This window comes from Thalassophryne amazonica, chromosome 20 (genome assembly GCF_902500255.1).
Source record: "Thalassophryne amazonica chromosome 20, fThaAma1.1, whole genome shotgun sequence".
Classification (NCBI taxonomy): Eukaryota; Metazoa; Chordata; class Actinopteri; order Batrachoidiformes; family Batrachoididae; genus Thalassophryne; species Thalassophryne amazonica.
Genome location: NC_047122.1, coordinates 40208450 through 40228574, shown reverse-complemented (window position 1 = coordinate 40228574; position 20125 = coordinate 40208450). Strand labels below are relative to the sequence as shown.

Below are 20125 nucleotides of genomic sequence, written 5' to 3'. Positions count from 1 at the left end.
GGATTGTATCCTGCGAGCTATGTGGGACTGCAGCAGCACAATACAAGTTGATATATTCTTGGAGCAAACAAGGCTGGAACAAGTTGAAGCTTTGCCGTGTTGTGTCAGCTCCTCTTGTACAGCTAGATCAAGAGAGAGGAAGAGAACAAAAGAGAAATGGTCTTAAGGGAACCTCAGGATACAAAAGGCATCATGCCAATGGAGCAGCATTCATAAATGCACCCGTACACACAAAAGCTCAGATATAAAGTCTGGCAAAGAATTTAAAATGAGTGAGAACCTCATGGGGACACAGAGGGGAGATAGACAGAAGGAAAAAAACAGAGGAGACACAGAGAGACAGACAGAGGCTGGCAGGAAGGAAAGAAAAAATCTGATGCCTCTCACTTTCACCTTAACATTAAAGTATGCATGGCACTGGAGCGTGTGCTAAATTACGTTTGCAGGTGAATATTTGTTTCCACTGAGGAATTAAAGTTAAAAATCTCCACTCTGCATTCCAGTCACACACACACACACACACACACACAGATGGCGTATTCTACCACGCACGCACGTACCTGAGGCAATCTTACTGCATCACCAAAAGGGTCTTGATTCGCCAAGGTTGCCATGGCATTGTCCCGTGCACCAACACACTCCCTTTCTGTCTCACACACCAAAGCAGCGCGCGTGAGTGGATGTTCTAAAGTGAAGAGGATTAAAGTGTCAAAGTGACGAGCTGAGGCTGTGTATGTCTGTGCACACTAAGCGTCAGGCGTGACGCAAAGGAGGTGACAGAGAGAGTGATTCGATAAGAGCGAGGGCAGGGCGAGAAAACAATGCTAATAATACAACATAAAAGATATAACAAAGATGAGCTGATAACAGTTTCTCAACAAGGAGACTGTTGCACATTTGGGTCAAACCGTTCCGCAGGTGATACATGTAGAGCCCAAAGAAGGAGATATTTTATACAGTAGCGTTCAGAATAATAGTAGTGCAATGTGACTAAAAAGATTAATCCAGGTTTTGAGAATATTTCTTACTGTTACATGGGAAACAAGGTACCAGTAGATTCAATAGATTCTCACAAATCCAACAAGACCAAGCATTCATGATATGCACACTCTTAAGGCTATGAAATTGGGCTATTAGTAAAAAAAAAGAAGGGGGTGTTCACAATAACAGTAGTTTGGCATTCAGTCAGTGAGTTCGTCAATTTTGTGGAACAAACGGGTGTGAATCAGGTGTCCCCTATGTAAGGATGAAGCCAGCACCTGTTGAACATGCTTTTCTCTTTGAAAGCCTGAGGAAAATGGGACGTTCAAGACATTGTTCAGAAGAACAGCGTAGTTTGATTAAAAAGTTGAGTGGAGAGGGGAAAACATACGCAGGTGCAAAAAATTATAGGCTGTTCATCTACAATGATCTCCAATGCTTTAAAATGGACAAAAAAAAAAAAAAAAACAGAGACGCGTGGAAGAAAACGGAAAACAACCATCAAAATGGACAGAAGAATAACCAGAATGACAAAGGCTCACCAATTGATCAGCTCCAGGATGATCAAAGACAGTCTGGAGTTACCTGTAAGTGCTGTGACAGTTAGAAGACGCCTGTGAGAAGCTAATTTATTTGCAAGAATCCCCCGCAAAGTCCCTCTGTTAAATAAAAGACGTGCAGAAGAGGTTATAATTTGCCAAAGAACACATCAACTGGCCTAAAGAGAAATGGAGGAATATTTTGTGGACTGATGAGAGTAAAATTGTTCATTTTGGGTCCAAGGGCCGCAGACAGTTTGTGAGACGACCCCCAAACTCTGAATTCAAGCCACAGTTCACAGTGAAGACAGTGAAGCATGGTGGTGCAAGCATCATGATATGGGCATGTTTCTCCTACTATGGTGTTGGGCCTATATATCGCATACCAGGTATCATGGATCAGTTTGGATATGTCAAAATACTTGAAGAGGTCATGTTGCCTTACGCTGAAGAGAACATGCCCTTGAAATGGGTGTTTCAACAAGACAATGACCCCAAGCACACTAGTAAACAAGCAAAATCTTGGTTCCAAACCAACAAAATTAATGTTTTGGAGTGGCCTGCCCAATCCCCGGACCTAAAACCAATTGAGAACTAGTGGGGTGACATCACGTTTCTGAAGCAAAACCAAGAAATGTAAATGAATTGTGGAATGTGGTTAAAGAATCTTGGAAGCAAAAAAATTAATGCCTTGCACATGTGAAGAAATCATGAAAAAACTGTGGTTATACAACTGAATACTAGTTTAGTGATTCATAGGATTGCTAAAAAAGCAGTTTGAACATAATAGTTTTGAGTTTGTAGCGTCAACAGCAGATGCTACTATTATTGTGAACACCCCCTTTTCTAATTTTTTTTTTACTAATAGCCCAATTTCATAGCCTTAAGAGTGTGCATATCATGACTGCTTGGTCTTGTTGGATTTGTGAGAATCTACTGAATCTACCGGTACCTTGTTTCCCATGTAACAATAAGAAATATACTCAAAACCTGGATTAATCGTTTTAGTCACATAGCACTACTATTATTCTGAAGACTACTGTATATATATATATATATATATATATATATATATATATATATATATATATATATATATATATATATATATACACACACACACACACACACACACACACACACACACACACACATGCACATCTGGTCTTTTTCCATATCTCCTCCCTCAATTTTTTTACGCTAATCAGCTTTTTTTTGTGTGTGTACCAAGATGTATGGAGGGTCTTGGCAACATGAGTTGAAGTCATTATTCCAGTCAAGGTGTCCTATCTGGACTAACCAGGCTAGTCAATGGTGGTGCGCAACACAAAAGCCTATCTTGTGTTGGGGCAAACACATCTACAGGATATTAGTAAGTAAGTCCCTTCGCCTTCTCCCTTGTTTCACTCGGGGTCACCACAGCAGATCTGAGGTGGAGCTCCATGTTGATTTGGCGTAAATTTTACACCAAATGATGCAACTCCCTATTAATTTTCAATTTCAATTTATTTTCATTTATATAGCGCCAAATCACAACAGAGTTGCCTCAAGGTGCTTCACACAAGTAAGGTCTAACCTTACTAACCCCCAGAGCAACAGTGGTAAGGAAAAACTCCCTCTGAGGAAGAAACCTCAAGCATACCAGAATCAAAGGGGTGACCCCCTGCTTGGGCCATGCTACAGACATTACAGAACAATTCACAGAAACAATTCACAAAACGAATATACAGGAAATGCTGTTGGTGCACAGGACAGGAGGGTCTCCAGCACAAATACAACTCCCATCTCTGGATGGAGCTGCACCTTAAACAGAGAGAAAAAAAACAGAATCAGGCATCAGAAAGACAAATTGATCAAATTGATGCCAATGTCTCACGGGACCAAGAACCATCATTTCAGTCTTATCAGAATTTAAAAGTAGGAAGTTTCTAGACATCCAACTTCTCACTGATGCAAGGCAATCTTCTAAGGATTTTATGTGAACGAGATTACCAGCAGTTATCGGCATGTATAACTGAGTATCATCAGCATTGCAGTGAAAGGTAATCCCATAACACCACACAGAGAATGGACAAGAGTGGTCTTCAACTGGGAACCGTATGCATGGGATAGAAGCAAATTTATCCAGTTGGCCACCACCCCTGCAACGTTGCCTTTAAGGTGCGTTTACACATAACTAAGATGCATTACGAATGTCATTTTTCTGTCATTCGTGACACATTCCTGACATTCTTAATGTGACTTAACGCATCTGAATAGGTTTCTTAATAGTGCGTGTTGGTGCGTGATATTTTTGATATTCGTGGAGCATGTTTTTGCCTGTCAAAAAATCTTCCACGAATGTACACACCACCCTCATTTCATCTCATGTCATGGTTGTCGAAACTGAGCATATTAATCCGTCTTGATGAGTAGTGATCCTTAATAGAACGTGACAACGTTCGTAGTGGTTCCTGTGATGGTTCTTGGAACCCAAACTGTCACGCATTATTACGAAGCGACACGGAAACTGTCAAGTTTTGACACGACTTGTAACGCGGTGTCACATTTCGCTGCGCGCCACAACGAATCAGTTTTCTGTCACGTGTGCACAATTAAACTCGGCTCCAAATGTCGTTCCACAGTTCCTGCTGAAGCTCCTCAGGACACTCCTGCAGGTGTTCCACCTGCTGTTGTAACCGATGAGCGGGAGAATGAGTCTGAACCAGAGGAGCAAGAGGAGCCTCATGTGCAGCCAGACATCTCTGCACCTCCTCCAGTCCGGCGGAGGAAGATGCGTGCGCACAATTAAACCCTACTGTACAGCATTCAGTTTGACTGCTGACACCAAGTCCGCTAAAAGTCTCATTTCAGTGCTCTTCAGCGCGCTTCTGCAGGTGTTCCACTTGCTACATGTGCCTGATGTTTGGAAAAATGCGTGAGACAAGCCGCATGAAGCCACACATCTGGCTCTGTCCTCCTCTTCCTCTCTGCGCCACTCCATGGCACAGAGCCCAACTATGCATGCAGTCACAAAGTTCTTCTGAAAAACTGGAGCGATCTGAATTCGGTTGGATGAATATGGGTGTGTGTGTGGAGACAATTCACCTCGTTCACAACGTGACAGAACTTAACGTTGCGCTGTTACTCGCAATAGCGCGCAACAACGCGGAACACTATTCTTGACCGTGCGTAATGGTTCCTGATAATTCTCCAGCAACACATGCCATTAATCGTAACGTGTGGTAACAGGTTGCAGCAGTTCCTGAGGACACCTAACGCCTCTGCCCCGAATCATCACATTTGTGATCAGCGGCAAAGAATGTGTACTTCGTGGCATTTGTGACTTGTCGTTGTTATGTGTGTAAACGCAGCATTAGGCTAGACATGATGCCACAAATGTCACCACTAACTACTCAGTTCATCCTTATTATATATTATGTAAGTTCCAAGTTATTATAAGTTCCAAGATGATATGATTTATTGTTTTTAATCTTAATGTCAACACAAGCTATCTAGCATGAGCTGACTCACTCACTCACCCACTCAGTTACATTTTTTCTGTTACCCACACAATTAAAAATTTTGAAATATTACTCAGCCTCAATGACAGCAATGAAAAAGTGAGTAAAAATAGAGATTGGTTTTCCTGGAGGTCACATGACTCTGTGGTTGTCTGTTACAGATTTGACATATTAAAAAGAATCTCACTTCGCCAAATGAATGACTGAAGCTACAATTCACAGGAAAGTTTCACAAAAACATTCCTACTGTTTTTAACCAAAGCCTCAACCTCATTAGACAGTGAAAAGAACCAGATTCAAAATATGACATTGCTCCTCATTAGGTGGTTTGGCGAAGCTGGATATTTTTTATATTAGACACTGGATCCAATGATGAATAAAGGATGAGTAACAGGATGAGTAATTTGTCAAGTACTGGTTTTACAAAAATGGTACGCCATCATCTACTCCAACGCTTATGTCTTTTTGTTAAAACATCAGCACGCAGCAAAGAAGTTTGAAGATTGTGCCGAAAGAGACAAAGATACTCGCAAAATGAAGACAAGGAAAGCACGAAGAGCCAAGACATGGAGGACAGCGGAAGGCAGGCAGGGATTTCAAATTAACTATTGGTCAGGGGTCAGATGGACATTTAATCTAACCAATCAGCTTCCTAATTACACAAGTGCTGCCAGAGTGGTGTACCTTACCCATCTGTGTGTGTAGCTGGCTATCATTGCGTGTAGAGGTCTTGTTGTAGCAAAATGAACATCTGGCCTCAATATTGGTTCCATGTGTGAACACACACACACACACACACAGCCTGTGGTGAAATGCTCCCGCCTTACACAAAATGAGAGAGAGAGAGAGAAGGGAAGAAATGGAAGGGCTGACTGACTGAATTTGCAAACTGAAATATAAAAAGAACACACACGTGTGCACGCGCACATGAGCACTATTCCAGTAGTGTATATGTGTGTGTGTGTGTGTGTGTGTGGAAGTTGATTGTAACAGTAATTGATGTAAACGTCTAAATTACTGCTAGGAGCTAAAATAACCACTGTGTTTTACTGTTGCCATGTCAACATGATGAAAAACACCTGGCTGGTTCGCTGGTGGGGAGGGAGGAACGCTTTAGTCTACAGCGCCCGGGTGGACCAATGAAAAGGCTGTGTGCATGTAAGTGACGTGTGTCCAAACCAGTGAAATACTCACCAGATATGCAAGTCGACAGCACGTTCATCTCAATTCATGCTCATGACATTACACTGCGAGATATGAATTATAGCTTTGTTGAAATGTTTGAAAAGAAAGTCATTTAAAAGGATCCCAGTACTTTTAATGGTATTTCCTCAGCAGGCGCCACGATGGTGGGTTTGCCATAAATAACACAATTCAATGAATGCCAGTAAAGTTTGGACAATCACAGGAAAGTCTTTTTCTAACAGTCTCTTGAGTCCCAAAGGGAAAATTCTTCTTCTTGCTGCCTCCTCTCCACAGGAAGGTGGAAGTACAGAGTCAGCAACCAAGCAGCACCTCTGAAACTGATAGGGATTCAGTGTCTTGCTCAAGGACAGACATCTACAGGTTAGTGAGCCTAAGTTTGTAATTGCGGGACATGTGACTCATCACACCCATGCTAAAAAGTAACAAGAAGAAAAACTAGAGTGCCAAGGGCCCTGTGGGTTACCAAATCAATTAAAGCCCAAGCCAAAATGGCCATTTTCAACATAAAAATGGCCGCCATTTCCAAATGAACAACTCTACACAAATATTTTGGGACAGTAACAATGTCAATGATCAATATTGTGCCCTGATTAAATTAAAAGTTATCGGACAGTCTTTAAAAAAATTGGGTCTAAATACCCAAGTGGGCTGTTTTCGGCATAAAAATGGCCACCATTTCCAAATGAAGGAATCTATGACAATAATTTTATTATCTGAAATATGTTAACAAGCTATATTATGCTCTTGACATAAAAAGCAAAAAAAAAAACGTTTTTTAGAATTTTTTAGAAAACTGCCTTTAAGTAAGTGCTCAAAATTGCTATTTCTGGCATAAAAATGGCCACCATTTCCAAACGAACAAGTCTACGAGTACGATTTTTAGAAGGGAGCAATGTCAATATTATGCCATCGCCAAATTAGAAAAAAGTTATCAGACAGTTTTTGAGATATTCCAATAAACGGATGCCAAGGACGCAGAGGACAATGATGGACGCATAGGGTTAGTGGCCTATCGGTCGGTAACCCCCCCCCCCGCCAAAAAAACAACAACTGGTAATTTTACAGTCAATTTAGTATACTTTCCTATGACAGATGACTGGTTTTATACATCCAGAAGTCAGTGTCCCCCCACTAACAGCACAGGCATGGTAGACCTTCAGGGCTAGAACCCCCACCACCTCAAAAATATATATTTTTAATAACGTCAACAAAAAATAAAGGAGAGAAAATAATTAAAAATAATGGCAAATATCTGTTAATTTGGAAATCAGTTATCAATCTGGCAATGCACACGAGTCAAAACATCTCACAAATCGCTTTACTTACAGATGTAGTAACTCGATAAAAAGTCATTTTCTCATGAAAACACAAGTTAACAGTCATGGAAAATGCATCCAAAATAGGATTCTGTTGTGTGAATGCAGGCTTTTTTGGCTGCACGTTTGTTTAAGCACTGGAGAACGTCAACCACCATTAAGTAAAATGAGATTAGACTGAACTTTATTAATCCCTTAGGAAGACTCCCTCAGGAAAATTGAGGTTCCGGCAGCATTGTATAGCAGCACACAGGGTAAGAAGCACACAGAGTATCATAATTGAAAGTAAAAACCAATTTGCAAATGTAAATATAAATACACAAATATAAATATCAGAAATACTGCTCGCTACTGGCTTACTGGCTACTACTGTTCCTCTCCTTCCTGTCCTCTGTCTTCCTGTTCCTCCTCCTCTCCCTGAGTGAGAAGTTGTACAGTCTGATGGCCTGAGGGACAAAGGAGTTTTTCAGTCTGTTGGTCCTGCACTTGGGAAGGAGCAGTCTGTGGCTGAAGAGGCTCCTCTGGTTGCTGATGACGGTGTGCAGATGGTGACTGGCATCGTCCATAACGTCCAGGAGTTTGTCCAGTGTTCTCTTCTCTGCCACCGTCACCAGAGTCACATATTTGTTGAACATGTAAAGCCGTAAAATCCCAGGTTTTAACTTTGAAGGCCCAGAAGAAATGAAAATAGGCTTGACAAAACAGGGTAATTATTAAAGGGGTCAAATAGTGCAAAACATTTTATATCTGTCCTTTACATTTTCATGTGTTTGAGGTTCTCCAAACTGTTACATTTCTCCTGGTGTATAAATAGAATTTATGGCTCATGGAGCATATTTGAGACCTCTGTAGCACTGGTAACAGAAATACCCCAAATGCTTTAATTTCATCTCAGATTATTAAATACCACCAATGGCACAGGATCATCACTCCATTCTTCAGTTAAAAAAAAACCTTGATATTCAAACATAAAATATCTTCATCACACACAAATACCAACTTAATTTAGCTGATAAAAACATCTTTAAATACACTTTGTACAGCAATAAATCATGCTAAATCATAATGTACTATTTTTATACAATAAAGTACTTCTGTAATTATTTTCAATGAGAGTGAAGCTTTTTTTTCCGCTGCTTTTGCATTTCGGAGTGCATCACAGTTTTTCCATTTTATGTGCTTCAGCATTACAGTAGACCCCCCCCCCCCAAAAAAAAACAACTTGGTGAGTACCACAGACTGAAAAAACAAACAAAACAAAAACAAACAAGACTCGTTAAGAAAACAACTTCCTGATAGTTCAAACAGGACAATTTTTGTCAGAATCTGTGAAATTCATCATGCTTTTTGAAAAACAGGATTATGATTCAAACATAAGCCAAGATATAGTCAGACAAATAAGCCAATTCTTCAGCAGTGTGAGTCTAAAATGCCAAACTGTCGCCTTACTGCTTTGCATGTTGTCAGCTGTAATATGTGTAAGCGTGGCATGTGTGGGACAGCCCAAATGGGACTAAATGCGGTCAAAATGGTGTAATTTGTTTTTTTAAACCAAATGTAATATTCTCAGCAGACAATGAGACTGCTGTGGACTGCCACTCGGTGTAAAGCCACACGTAGGTCATCACGGTGACACGCTGTCCCATCACAAATGCACACGTACACACATTGGCCTGTCCACCAGCGTTTCCGTCGCCAACACACACAGGTTGAAATGACAGCAAACAGGGTGTCTGATTATGTTTCTGTTGCACTAAACATAGTCTGGATTTTATACATGACGCACATTTGTACACGCACACGACCGCACACAGACACTCGCTTTTTTTTCCACTTTCCAGCATGGCTGTGTTTATTTGAGTCTATGTCCTGATGGGAAATTGGACTGCTACACAAACAAACTGAACAGCCCTGGATAGAAAAATGCGTGTGTGCATGAGAAAGAGGGAAATGATTTAGAATTTTATTATTTTTTACCTGCATTAATGGAGGTTAAGCACCTCAAAGCACTGCTGGACTCTGCACGTGTGTCCGTGTGGTCCATGTACAGTACTAGTCAAAAGTTTGGGCATGCTTTCCCTTTTCAATAGAACAAGATATTCAATCAATTTGGGATAAAGGCAAGGAAAGCTGAAAATGTGCAAAAAAAAAAAAAAAAAATACAAATACCATAATATTAAGCAATATAGTAAAATTGGTGGGGATGGGGGTGGGGTGGGAGCGGGAGAAGAGAAAATAGTCAGGAAAAAAAACCCAGAATGCATCCCTGGATGTCAAAATTCCAAATTTTTCTGGGGGCCTTCAACAGTCCTCAGACTCCCTGCTGACAAACATCTACTTTCACCAAAAAAGAACCCTCCCTTTTCAGATCCTGGCTACGGGTCTGGTTGTTGTTGTTCCGGTCCTTCAAGAAGCCTCAGAATGCCCCATTTTGACCTCAAATTTAAGGGGGTGGGGGGGGGGGAAGGGTCGTTTCCACAGCATTAAGCTCTTCTGCATAGCTGTGACACACGAGGGTGTGAAGATTTCTGTTTGACAAAGTAGCACGGCAGACTTCTTCCATGTGACGTGTGCAAAATAACAACAGCACAGCCACAGTAGAACTTCGGTACATTTCCAGAAAACCTGTGTTATCCTGCGGCATGGGCTCCACTGACATGCCAGGGATTACCAACGTATGTTCACGATGGAGAAAAAAAGAAACTTTTCAACATCTTGAATAAAATGCCACAGTTAAAACACGACCACTTCACGTTGGGTGTGTGTCAGTGCTTAATGTGTTCACCATGAAACCCAGCATCAGAAATCATGTGTACAATATCTTCACAAAGACTCTGGGTGCCAAGATTAAACTTGTTACACAATGTAACCCAACTAAGACCTTTAAAAAGTTTGATGTTGAGTGTTTTTTATTCTAAATGGAGCATCGGGATGGTTGCTACTGTATAGTACATGTTATTAAGAGCAGTTCAAGAATAGGCTCTACAATAGATGTTATGTTTTTTTTACATGTTTTAAAAAAATGTCAATATCATTACCACTCAAATGAATAACAAACACCAAATTGTTTAGCTTTGAAGATAACTAATGCTCCAACTTGTATCCATGCCTGAAATGTGGCATTTTACAAATATAGCAACAAAAACACATGTACAAACCAATGAAAACTACATCTACAACAAAAAATAGCAACAACAGTTAAAGAATATAAACAACACCAGCGCACCAGTACTGCACACGGCAGACTCCTTTTTTTTTTTTACCAACATACCCACAGGAGCGCAAGTGGTATTGTTTTATTGATGTTTGTAACAGATGGAAACTAGCACTGACACTTTGTATTGTACTGGGTGCAAGATAGGGCCCACTGGCTTATCCAGCTACAAATCAGATGACAGCATTATCTTGAAAATAGCAGCATCGCATCATAAAGTTTCAGTTCACATTATCACCAAACATTTATCAGTCCTTTCAGAAACTTTCCTGCCGATGACAGATCGGAGATGTTGCGACTGATAAAGCACTATTAAAAAAACATACTAAATCATGAAAGAATCTTACGTAGCTCTTTCAGTGAGTGTTGTAATGTAGAGGTTATTACCACACTATGCAATGTGCACACACATAAGTATCTTTGTCATACATTTTACTACCAAATCACACTTACACACCGAATGGGGGTTAAGCTCCACAATTTCCTGTTGCGGAAATAAAAACTATTCTAAATTATTACCACGGAAACAAAGTACAATTTGTGCTTTCATTTCCTTACACCCTCGTGCACAGGACAGAATGCAAACACAGACATAGGGCGTAACAGAGTGCCCATCCATACAAACAAAACCAGAAGAAGCAACATGGAGCACAATGTAATGTCAACTTTATGGAAATACAGCTGAGTGTGTGCAGAAGTTTTAAGCATAATTAGCTCCGTCGGGCAGAAACATAAATGAGAAAAACCTTAATGAAACTCTTCTCTAATCTGCTGAAAACGCACATCCTCGTGTAGCTCTCACAGTTTGTCTCTGCATTCCGTCGCTCCTCAAATAGAATTTAACGTCACACGCGGGACACTTAAAACCCCAAAGGCCCACATTTCAGTGCTGTGTTATGACCACATTAGATGAACACAATTATTCTGTGTTTGTAAGGTCAAATCAGCAAATTTTCTCTTCCATGCTCCAGACAGTTACGCTTCTCTTTTCTCCGCTTAACAGAATTCCCCTTTGAAAACATGGTCTGGAATGTATTAGCTGCTCTAAATTTCAGGTTGCTTCACATGTGTTTAGGTATATTTACACGTGTTCAGGTTTGGCCCCTTCGCAGACGTTTCCTCAGTCAAACTTAACTCCAAAAAAATGCCATTAAGCCAAAGTCTGTCCTATTCGATTTATAAACTCAAACCTCAGCTGAGCTTTTACTATAATTTCATCTATAAACCTCGTAGGCAGTCTGTCCTTGTCTCACGCAGTCTGTCAAATGGCCAGAAAATAAAATTTCAGACTGAGAATATGTCTTCAATGTAATAAATCACTATGAAAACAAAGCCAATAGTGGGGCAATGTCTCAACAAGGCAACGCCGGGCTGCAATTATGGATCAGGCCTTCCAAAAGAAAATATTCCCTCTGCAAATCCACACCAGAATACTAAGAGCCGTGCGCATATCAGGAGTGTGTATCGATTCCTGTGTATCAGGTGAGCTGTTGTCCTTTGAGGAAAAAGAAGGAAAACGAAAGAAAAAGAATGAAGGAGAAAAAGGGAAGACAGATCGATGCAAAGGAGAGCGAAAAAGGAGTGAGGACAAGAGCAGAAATGCACACGGGAGGCAAACAAAACAAACTTTAGATGACTTTGCGGTATTTGACTTTCTCTTTTTAATCCTAACAACACAGTCCATCCATCCTTTCAACATCATGCTTCGTTAGGGGTGAAACGCATCACAAAACTCACGGTTAGGACCGGATCACGGTTTCTGCCCTCTATCAGATCATGCCAATCTAAATTTTGTTGTACTTGTAGAACAACAATAAAGTCTGTTCAATTCAATTTTATTTTTGTGATCAGTGGAAAAAAGGATTATTAAAGGAATTAAAGGAGATTAAAACCAATTAACTTTTTTCTCGCTAGCCTTTCCGTGTGCAAAAATTTCAATCTACACAAGTTTTCAGCAGCGATGCAGCTGTCTTCTTTGATGCTAGACACAATGTTTGGCATCATGACATCAGACATGATGTTATGATGCATAACCTTTTGCAACACGGATCTATCAGAAAAAATAATTGAAAACCACGGACAGATATGTTTCCGATGGATTGAAGAATTTGTAAACTCGAGTCTTATTCTTTAGCAAAGTGACAGATGCCGACTGGTTTTAACCCCTTAACGCCCATCGTCGCATATAGGCTACAATCTCTGACTCAAATATGCAACTTACCAAATTGACCTGTATGCCCGTTGTCACAAATTTGCAACATACCATCATTATTATAACATTATAACATAAAGTCATTACCAGAATACCCAATATTAATATCTAGTTTTTGTGCAAACGTGAAATTAATAATCTCAACATTATTTACCATCTACTTAAAGGCAAAAACATACACAAAACATTTTTTTATATACAGCTATATAAATTCGGGCGTTAAGGGGTTAACATGCCCTGTTCATGTGATTTTTCCTTTGCAACTTTGCATTGAGATTTATGCAATTATTCCTTTCAAAACACTTTACTATGACAATAGAGCACCGCAGTCTCGTTTGAACCCTGCGTGATATCTCGGGATTTGACCACTTATGGGGATCTCCACTCCGTTGCGCAATATATATGCAGCATAACTTCACATGGAAAAATGGTGAAGTGTTTTGTTTTCGGCTGCAGTCACCGAAGCAGTCGCGAAAAGTTTTTTTTTTTTCGGTTCCCAGTGGAGAAAGGTATGCAAGGCAGATGGGAGATGTTGTGTCGGTAAGTGTTAGCCTACACAGCTAACCAGAGTAGCTCCGTTCTCTTGCCTGCAAAACCACCTCGACATGTTTGTGCTCCGGGTTATAAACAAACCAGAACACGTCTACTTTCCCACTCTCTCTTTGCATTTTCACTTTGTTTGTGTGTAATTTTTTCCATTTTTTGACCCTTTTTGGGGGTGCTGGTGGTGGTGGTGGTGGTGGGGGGCAGCCGTATGGATCTACTATGGTGCATTCGATGACTACTTTTCATCCTTATCCTCCCTCAGCCAATGAGCTCTCGCTCAACATTTCTTCCAGAGTCAACTTTATCTTGGGCAGATTCATCCTTTATAATTCGGACTCTGCCCAGTTGCATCAAAGGCTGCATTCAGATAGAGCTTGATGTCTACTACAGCTGCACACAAAGCTATTTCAGATGATCCTTTGCATTTGTGCCCCTCCCTAACCCTGGCCAGTGATGAGTCAACTCCGGCCTGTGCGTGTGGTATATTTATGAGCATGTGTGAGTTGTCTCAGTGCACACCATGGAAACTGAGAATAAATATTGTGTTGCAATTGGGGAAAGAGAGAAAGATGGCAGCAAAGGCCGTATCTTAAGCTATTAAATTAATAAGCCTTGTTCAACTGCTGCCCTTTAATAAAATGCTAAACTGTCTCGCTTTAAATCACCTTCATACAAACACTGATGCGATGTTTCCGTCTCACTCGGCGTTTTCAAGCACTTTGTTTGATTTTCTTCCATTTCTGACTTCTTTGCCTTTCATTCTCACGCTTGCATTTTCTCGCTGTCCTTCAGACACACACACACAACCCCACCCACGATAATGAGCAAACCTCATGTAGCCCCACCCTGTCTTGTCTGCCAAGTTGCTGCCAACACCTCACACAAATGCACAAACACACTCGCATGTACAAAGAAGTCATAGTCTGAGCTCTCGCACATGCACGCATGCACACGTGCACACAAAAACACCGCTCTCACATTCAATACGTCACTGATCCGAAAGTGATCACAGCCAATAAGCTCTGCGGTGCTGGCAAAACGCAATCTGTTCCTGCCAGTTTATGACATCACTGTGCATGCAGCAAGGCATTGTGGGCCACAACACAGTGAGGGGGAACTGACTGGCAGGTGGCAGCCATGGGAACTGCCAGTTTGCCTCCCTGTTGTGGGGAAGTTTCTCAGCGTTATGTGCTCAAACTTAATAAAAAATGAATACATATTATGAGAAAAGACACTGCGTCATGGAATATTCCAGACACAAGTGGCCAACATAAAGCTACATTAAGCTAAATATAAGTGAATAACTGCAAGCGTTACTGTAGCTGTTGCCTGCACAATGTCTAAAGGCGGCTACAAATGTTGCCTGAGGAAGTTTGTATGATCACTTTTTGGCCAATTTGGTTAAATATCCGCATCTGTTTATTTCAGCGGTTCACACTGTATAATACTGAGCAAAACCTCCTACAAAACAATGATGTGAACTTACAGTCACAGGGTTTGATAGAAATACTTGTTCAACTAATTGTTACAAGTATGCGGACTGCTTGGACAACAGGGGTACCGTCTTCTGTTGTCCAAAGCGGACAAGTAAAAGTGGTCAACGTCTTTTCATTCCACACTGTTAATACGTAGAGTCTTCTCAATGAACCTCGTGCAGAAAAATGCAAAAAAATTCCAATGGCTGCATACTTATGAAACTGCTAATAAAACATGCACTCATGGCACATCTCGAAATATAGAATTCTGCCCAAAAATTTCATATTAACAACTACACAATAAGAAACATGAAGTAGTGATCAGAGTTGAAGCCTCGTTTGTGTCAACAAGCCTCCCAGTCAAATGCTTCACCAAAAGCTTCATTACTTGAAACCTCATTTAACAGCTTATTGGAGATGACTGCCATCAACTAATCAAATCACGTATAGCACATTTACTGTGATGACACAAGCTCAAGGTCACATTGTACAATTTCTGACCCAGTTGGGACCATAATATGGTATGGTTACATATCTAATATAACCTGGCAAAGTTAATTGCAAATCATAATTTTTCACATATAAAAAATTGAAGTGTGGACCAACATCATCTATTCAGATTTGCAAACCTGCTTTGTGCAAACTGATTTGTTGTGACATTTTTGGTTTATGTGGACACAAAAGTGTTGTCACACACTTTGAAGATGGTGGACAAGATGGTGTTACTGAGATGTCACATGAGGTGTGTTATTATTGCTGCCTGCATCACTGTATTGACTCTGCAACCTTTAAATTGTGATCACACTGACAACTGCCCTTTCTCTTTCATTTAGACGTAACCGAACATCGTTGGAATTGGCGTCAATATGATGCAAACTGGCATTTAACATGAACACTTCTCAGAACCATTATTCATCAAATTTTGATAGAAGTGACCAACGAGCAGCCCAATATTAGAGAAGACTGTCCACACTGCTATTTCATACATGGGAAATGCTTAGTACAAAAAGGAAAGCTCTTGAGATTTCTTAATTCATACTGAGAGCATTACAACTAGGGCTGAAACGATTAGTCAAGTAACTCAAATAATTCGATTACAAAAATGTTTGAGGCAAATTCTGTACCTCGAAGCTTTGTTTAATGTTGCAGTACATATGCCAGGCCTGTGTGTGGCAATGCAACATCCCCAGAAAAAAAACAGAAGAAGACTAGAGCATAACAGCTAATCAAACACGCACGCAACACACAGAGTAAAATAAAGCCTTTAAGGAGAAAGTTGTTGTGTGTTGGGGGGTGTGGCTGGATATTTGGTGTTCTTTTCTTTTCTTTGCTCTTCAGGTGGCATGGAAACTGATTTGTCTGTGGAAGAAGGTGCTGGCTGAAGAGTCCTCACCCTCATCAGCATCATGTGTAGCACCTGTGACTGGTGCTCACGTGCAGCCTTGAAGACTTTCAGCTGGGGCAGATAATTGGATGGCGTTCTGCATTTGAGTCATGTGTGGTTCGGGCAGAGCTGCCGGGAACTCGACCTTGTGATGTTCGTTTGTGAGACGCTGAGGACCGCGCCTGGGTTTGACACATTGAGCCCGTGAAGCAGGGAAGGGTGAGGACACATGCTGTCAGCACACATTAAAGGTGATTAAGTGTTTGACTAATTGTTAATAGTAACTTGGTGTTTTGTTACACAGTATACTTGAATTGAGATGAGAATTGTGCAGCTTGCTTCTCACTGCTGTGGCGTGCGGATAAGTGATCCTCCACCTGTTGTGAGAAGCTGCTCATTTGCATAAAGTTAAAAAAGATATAGACCTGAATGTGTTGCTGATAGCGTGTGTCTTTTGAAGGATATTGTTGTAACTGCTGACTTACCTCACCTCTTCTTTGCTTCACAGAGAGTCAGTTTGTCGTGTCCACCTGGGGAGTGTTTGGCGGTGGTAGTGGGTCCAGGAGCGCCGGGCTTAGATCCTTACGGGCGCTGGAGAGCGTGCCAACAGTCACTCCACCAGAAAGACGCTGTTTAGTTTGTACACATTGTTATGCACCAAAGAGGGTAAAAAATAAATTGTTTTGTTTTGGAACCGCTTTCTGGTTATTTTTAGCGCTGGGTCTGTCAGACGCAGGTCCGCTCCTCAACCCGCGTCGACACATAACAAAAGTGTTTCCATGCTGATCATCTGAAACAGATTTACTGCGCATTTAAAGCGAAGCAGTGTGTTTGTCTATTTTTAAAAAACACCCGGTCCATTCTACGTGAGGGGTGACTATTGACCCAGCGGCCGGCTGCTGTCTCTCTCTGCTCGGTGTGAGTCACAACTCCGTCCCCAGCTACACTGACAAACAGCAGAAATCCAGTCTTGCTTCTGCATTTCGCTTTTAATTTTCACTTTTTTTGGGCAACATACAACACTACACAAACACGGTAACTTAAATAAAAAAAATAATAAAATATAAAAAACTGACTGCGAAGCTTGCATGTTCAACCTCCAACTGAAATGTATTTGCTTAATCACAGAGAAAGAGGAATTTAAAAAAAAAAAAAAATCACACGAGGACCCAGTCCACCAACCTTTATAAAAAAAACCCCCCAAAACTTAAAAATGGTTAAATTTTACAAGTTGGAGAAATCAAAACAGAAAGCCACATCCTATCGCCATTTCAACAAAATGTCAACACTTTGGCACAGCGACATTGTGCCACTGCTTAGGGAGAGCTCTGGACTATTGATGTTTAAAAACGCAAAAGTACTTTTTAATCCGATTAATCGATTAATTGCCAGAATAATCGATAGAATACTCGATTACTAAAATAACTGATAGCTGCAGCCCTAATTACACCCAAATTCACAAGATTCATTACTTACCAAATAGGAAGAACAGGTAGCTCAGTAGGATAGGGAGTTGGGCCACTATATGTGGATGTGGTTTTGATTCTTGGTCACGCTACCTATCTGTGTCCTTAAACAAGACACTTCAGTATTTTCCGAGTCTTCCCAGCGACAAATGGGTACTAGTCCAAGGGGAGTATGCACTCTCTTCCACTTCACGTCATGAAATCTGGGGATAAGCATTGGCACCAACAAGGCCTCAGGTCCTACAAAGAACTACTTCTTTTCTACCAAATATATGTGCAAATTTTTTACTGTCACATTTAAGTTTTACTAAACATACATGTGGACAATGAGGTTCAACACAGGTCTGAAAGGAAAAGCAAACATACCCAGCATACAGTCTATCAACACAGGAGTTTGCAGACTTGTCAAAGTGCCGGAATCATAAAATTACAAGATCTGTCTGGTAACACCCACCGCTTTTTTTTGTCATCAAAATAACTGCTTTTTTTTCAACTGATGTGTGAAGCTCCCTGAATCCTCACATCTACTTCCACAAAAAAAAAAAGAACGCAGCATATTAACAGAAATGCTTTGATAACTGCAGGTGAAATCTGATGGCAAAATAACTGCAAGCTTTCATTTGTTTTTTTTTGTTTGTTTGTTTTTCAAATTAATGTATAAATGAGGAAGAGAGCAGAAAGCTGAAGCTGAGCAGCTGGAGGTGAATGTGGAATACAGAGGAACATGTTCCTCCTTACCCGTAACAAGGACTGGGACTCTTCTTTAGCAGCTCCTACTTTTGTCTCCTGACATGCTCCTCCTCCACTCCCTGCTCCACCTCCTCCTCCTCCTCCTGTGTACTGCTGAGGGTGCATCTGGCTCTGTTTCTCCCCTGCACCTCCACCTGCTGCCGCTCCTCCTGAACGCCCTCCTCCGTACAACTTGGCATCTCCCAAAAACGACTTGGTGTCTCCCAGGTAAACCATGCTAGGTGAAGGCACGCCTCTTTTCTGTTGTGAGGTCTCATGATTGGCTGAAACAAATGACAGTGAGAGGGGGGAGGGGAAAAGAGATGGACTCCCACCTCCTGCTCCTCTTTCAGCTCCCATTCGCTCCTTGGGCACCCAGAGTAAGCCGTGGGCCTGTTCACCCGCCTCTTTCCCCTAGTCCTCGCGTCTCCCCGAGAAGCCAACATTTCTCGCGCTCTCCTCTTTCTTTCTCCTCTCCTCCCTCGGTTTTTACTAAACCTCCTCCTGCTTCTTCCCTGCCTCCTTCTGCCAACCGGCCCTCTGGTGGTGCAAGGGAGTAGAGGAGGCGAAGATCGCCTTTGCTCTCTTCTTTAATGGCTATGGTTGATGGGGCAGAGCAGCCATTGGCTGAGAGTTTTAGCGACGGCCTGAGTGAGGTGGTCATCAAGGTGGGCAGCGAGGTTGTCGTTAGCGAGCTTAATGACAGCGAGGACTCGTGACAGTGGGCAGAGTTAAAATGGTCAAGCAGGGCTGAAGAATCAGGTGCTGTGAAGTCGCAGCGGCGACAACGGCAGCATGCGTGAACCCGCCTGCAGAGAGAGAGACAGAGACAGAGAAATTATACATATCAAACCCTGTGCAGTCATTTAAAAAGTATTTGCGCACTTCAATATGGCATCTTCAACAACAGTTGTTCTGCTCAATATGATGAGGTCCTGGTCCTCGGGACTGGAGGTACTGTGCATTTTTTCTATTTCCCTCCCTGCTCAAAACTGCAGATAATGAACTAAATCAATCAATTCCATTGTTGCTAGCTACTGACTGGCTGAACACACCTGACTGAGCTGACCTGGTCGGCGTAGCTCAGGGACATATGAAAAAGTGCAGTCCTTGGGTCCCGAAGACCAATATGGAAGCACTGTCTTAAATTAAAGCTGATTGCACCTTTCACACGGGCCAAGGGTAGAGTTGCGTAATGCGCATACCGATACACCGAGCTTATGCAGCCCTACTGGCATACACTGAAGAACAAAGGGTCCATGGAAATGGATGAAAAAAATTATACATGTTTAATTTTTTTCCTGGACTTTCATCTACGCAACACTACACTACTGTACACCATGCCTACGCAATTGTACGCTACCTACGCCAGTATGGCAAAAATCCTTTTAGTTTTTTAATCAGTACACACCTGCATTGCTAGATTTTATTCATTCCGCTGGACTCTATTAATGCTGCTGAACTTTGCTGGTAGTGAAGCTTCAAAATCACAGAAGAGGAGGCAGGCCACGCTTCCCTCTGCGCACAACATTTTTTTCATGATACGCAACCATT

At 41.5% G+C, this 20125-nt stretch overlaps 1 protein-coding gene across 1 annotated transcript in view; it reads right to left on the bottom strand.

Moving 5' to 3' along the window:
* The window catches only part of LOC117501312 (zinc finger transcription factor Trps1-like), a 128360-nt gene that overhangs the window by 82237 nt on the left and 25998 nt on the right, over nucleotides 1-20125 (bottom strand). Inside the window, 2 exon segments of the mRNA XM_034160157.1 lie at nucleotides 18581-18973; nucleotides 18975-19380. Of these exon segments, the coding sequence (XP_034016048.1) occupies nucleotides 18581-18973; nucleotides 18975-19380 (799 nt within the window).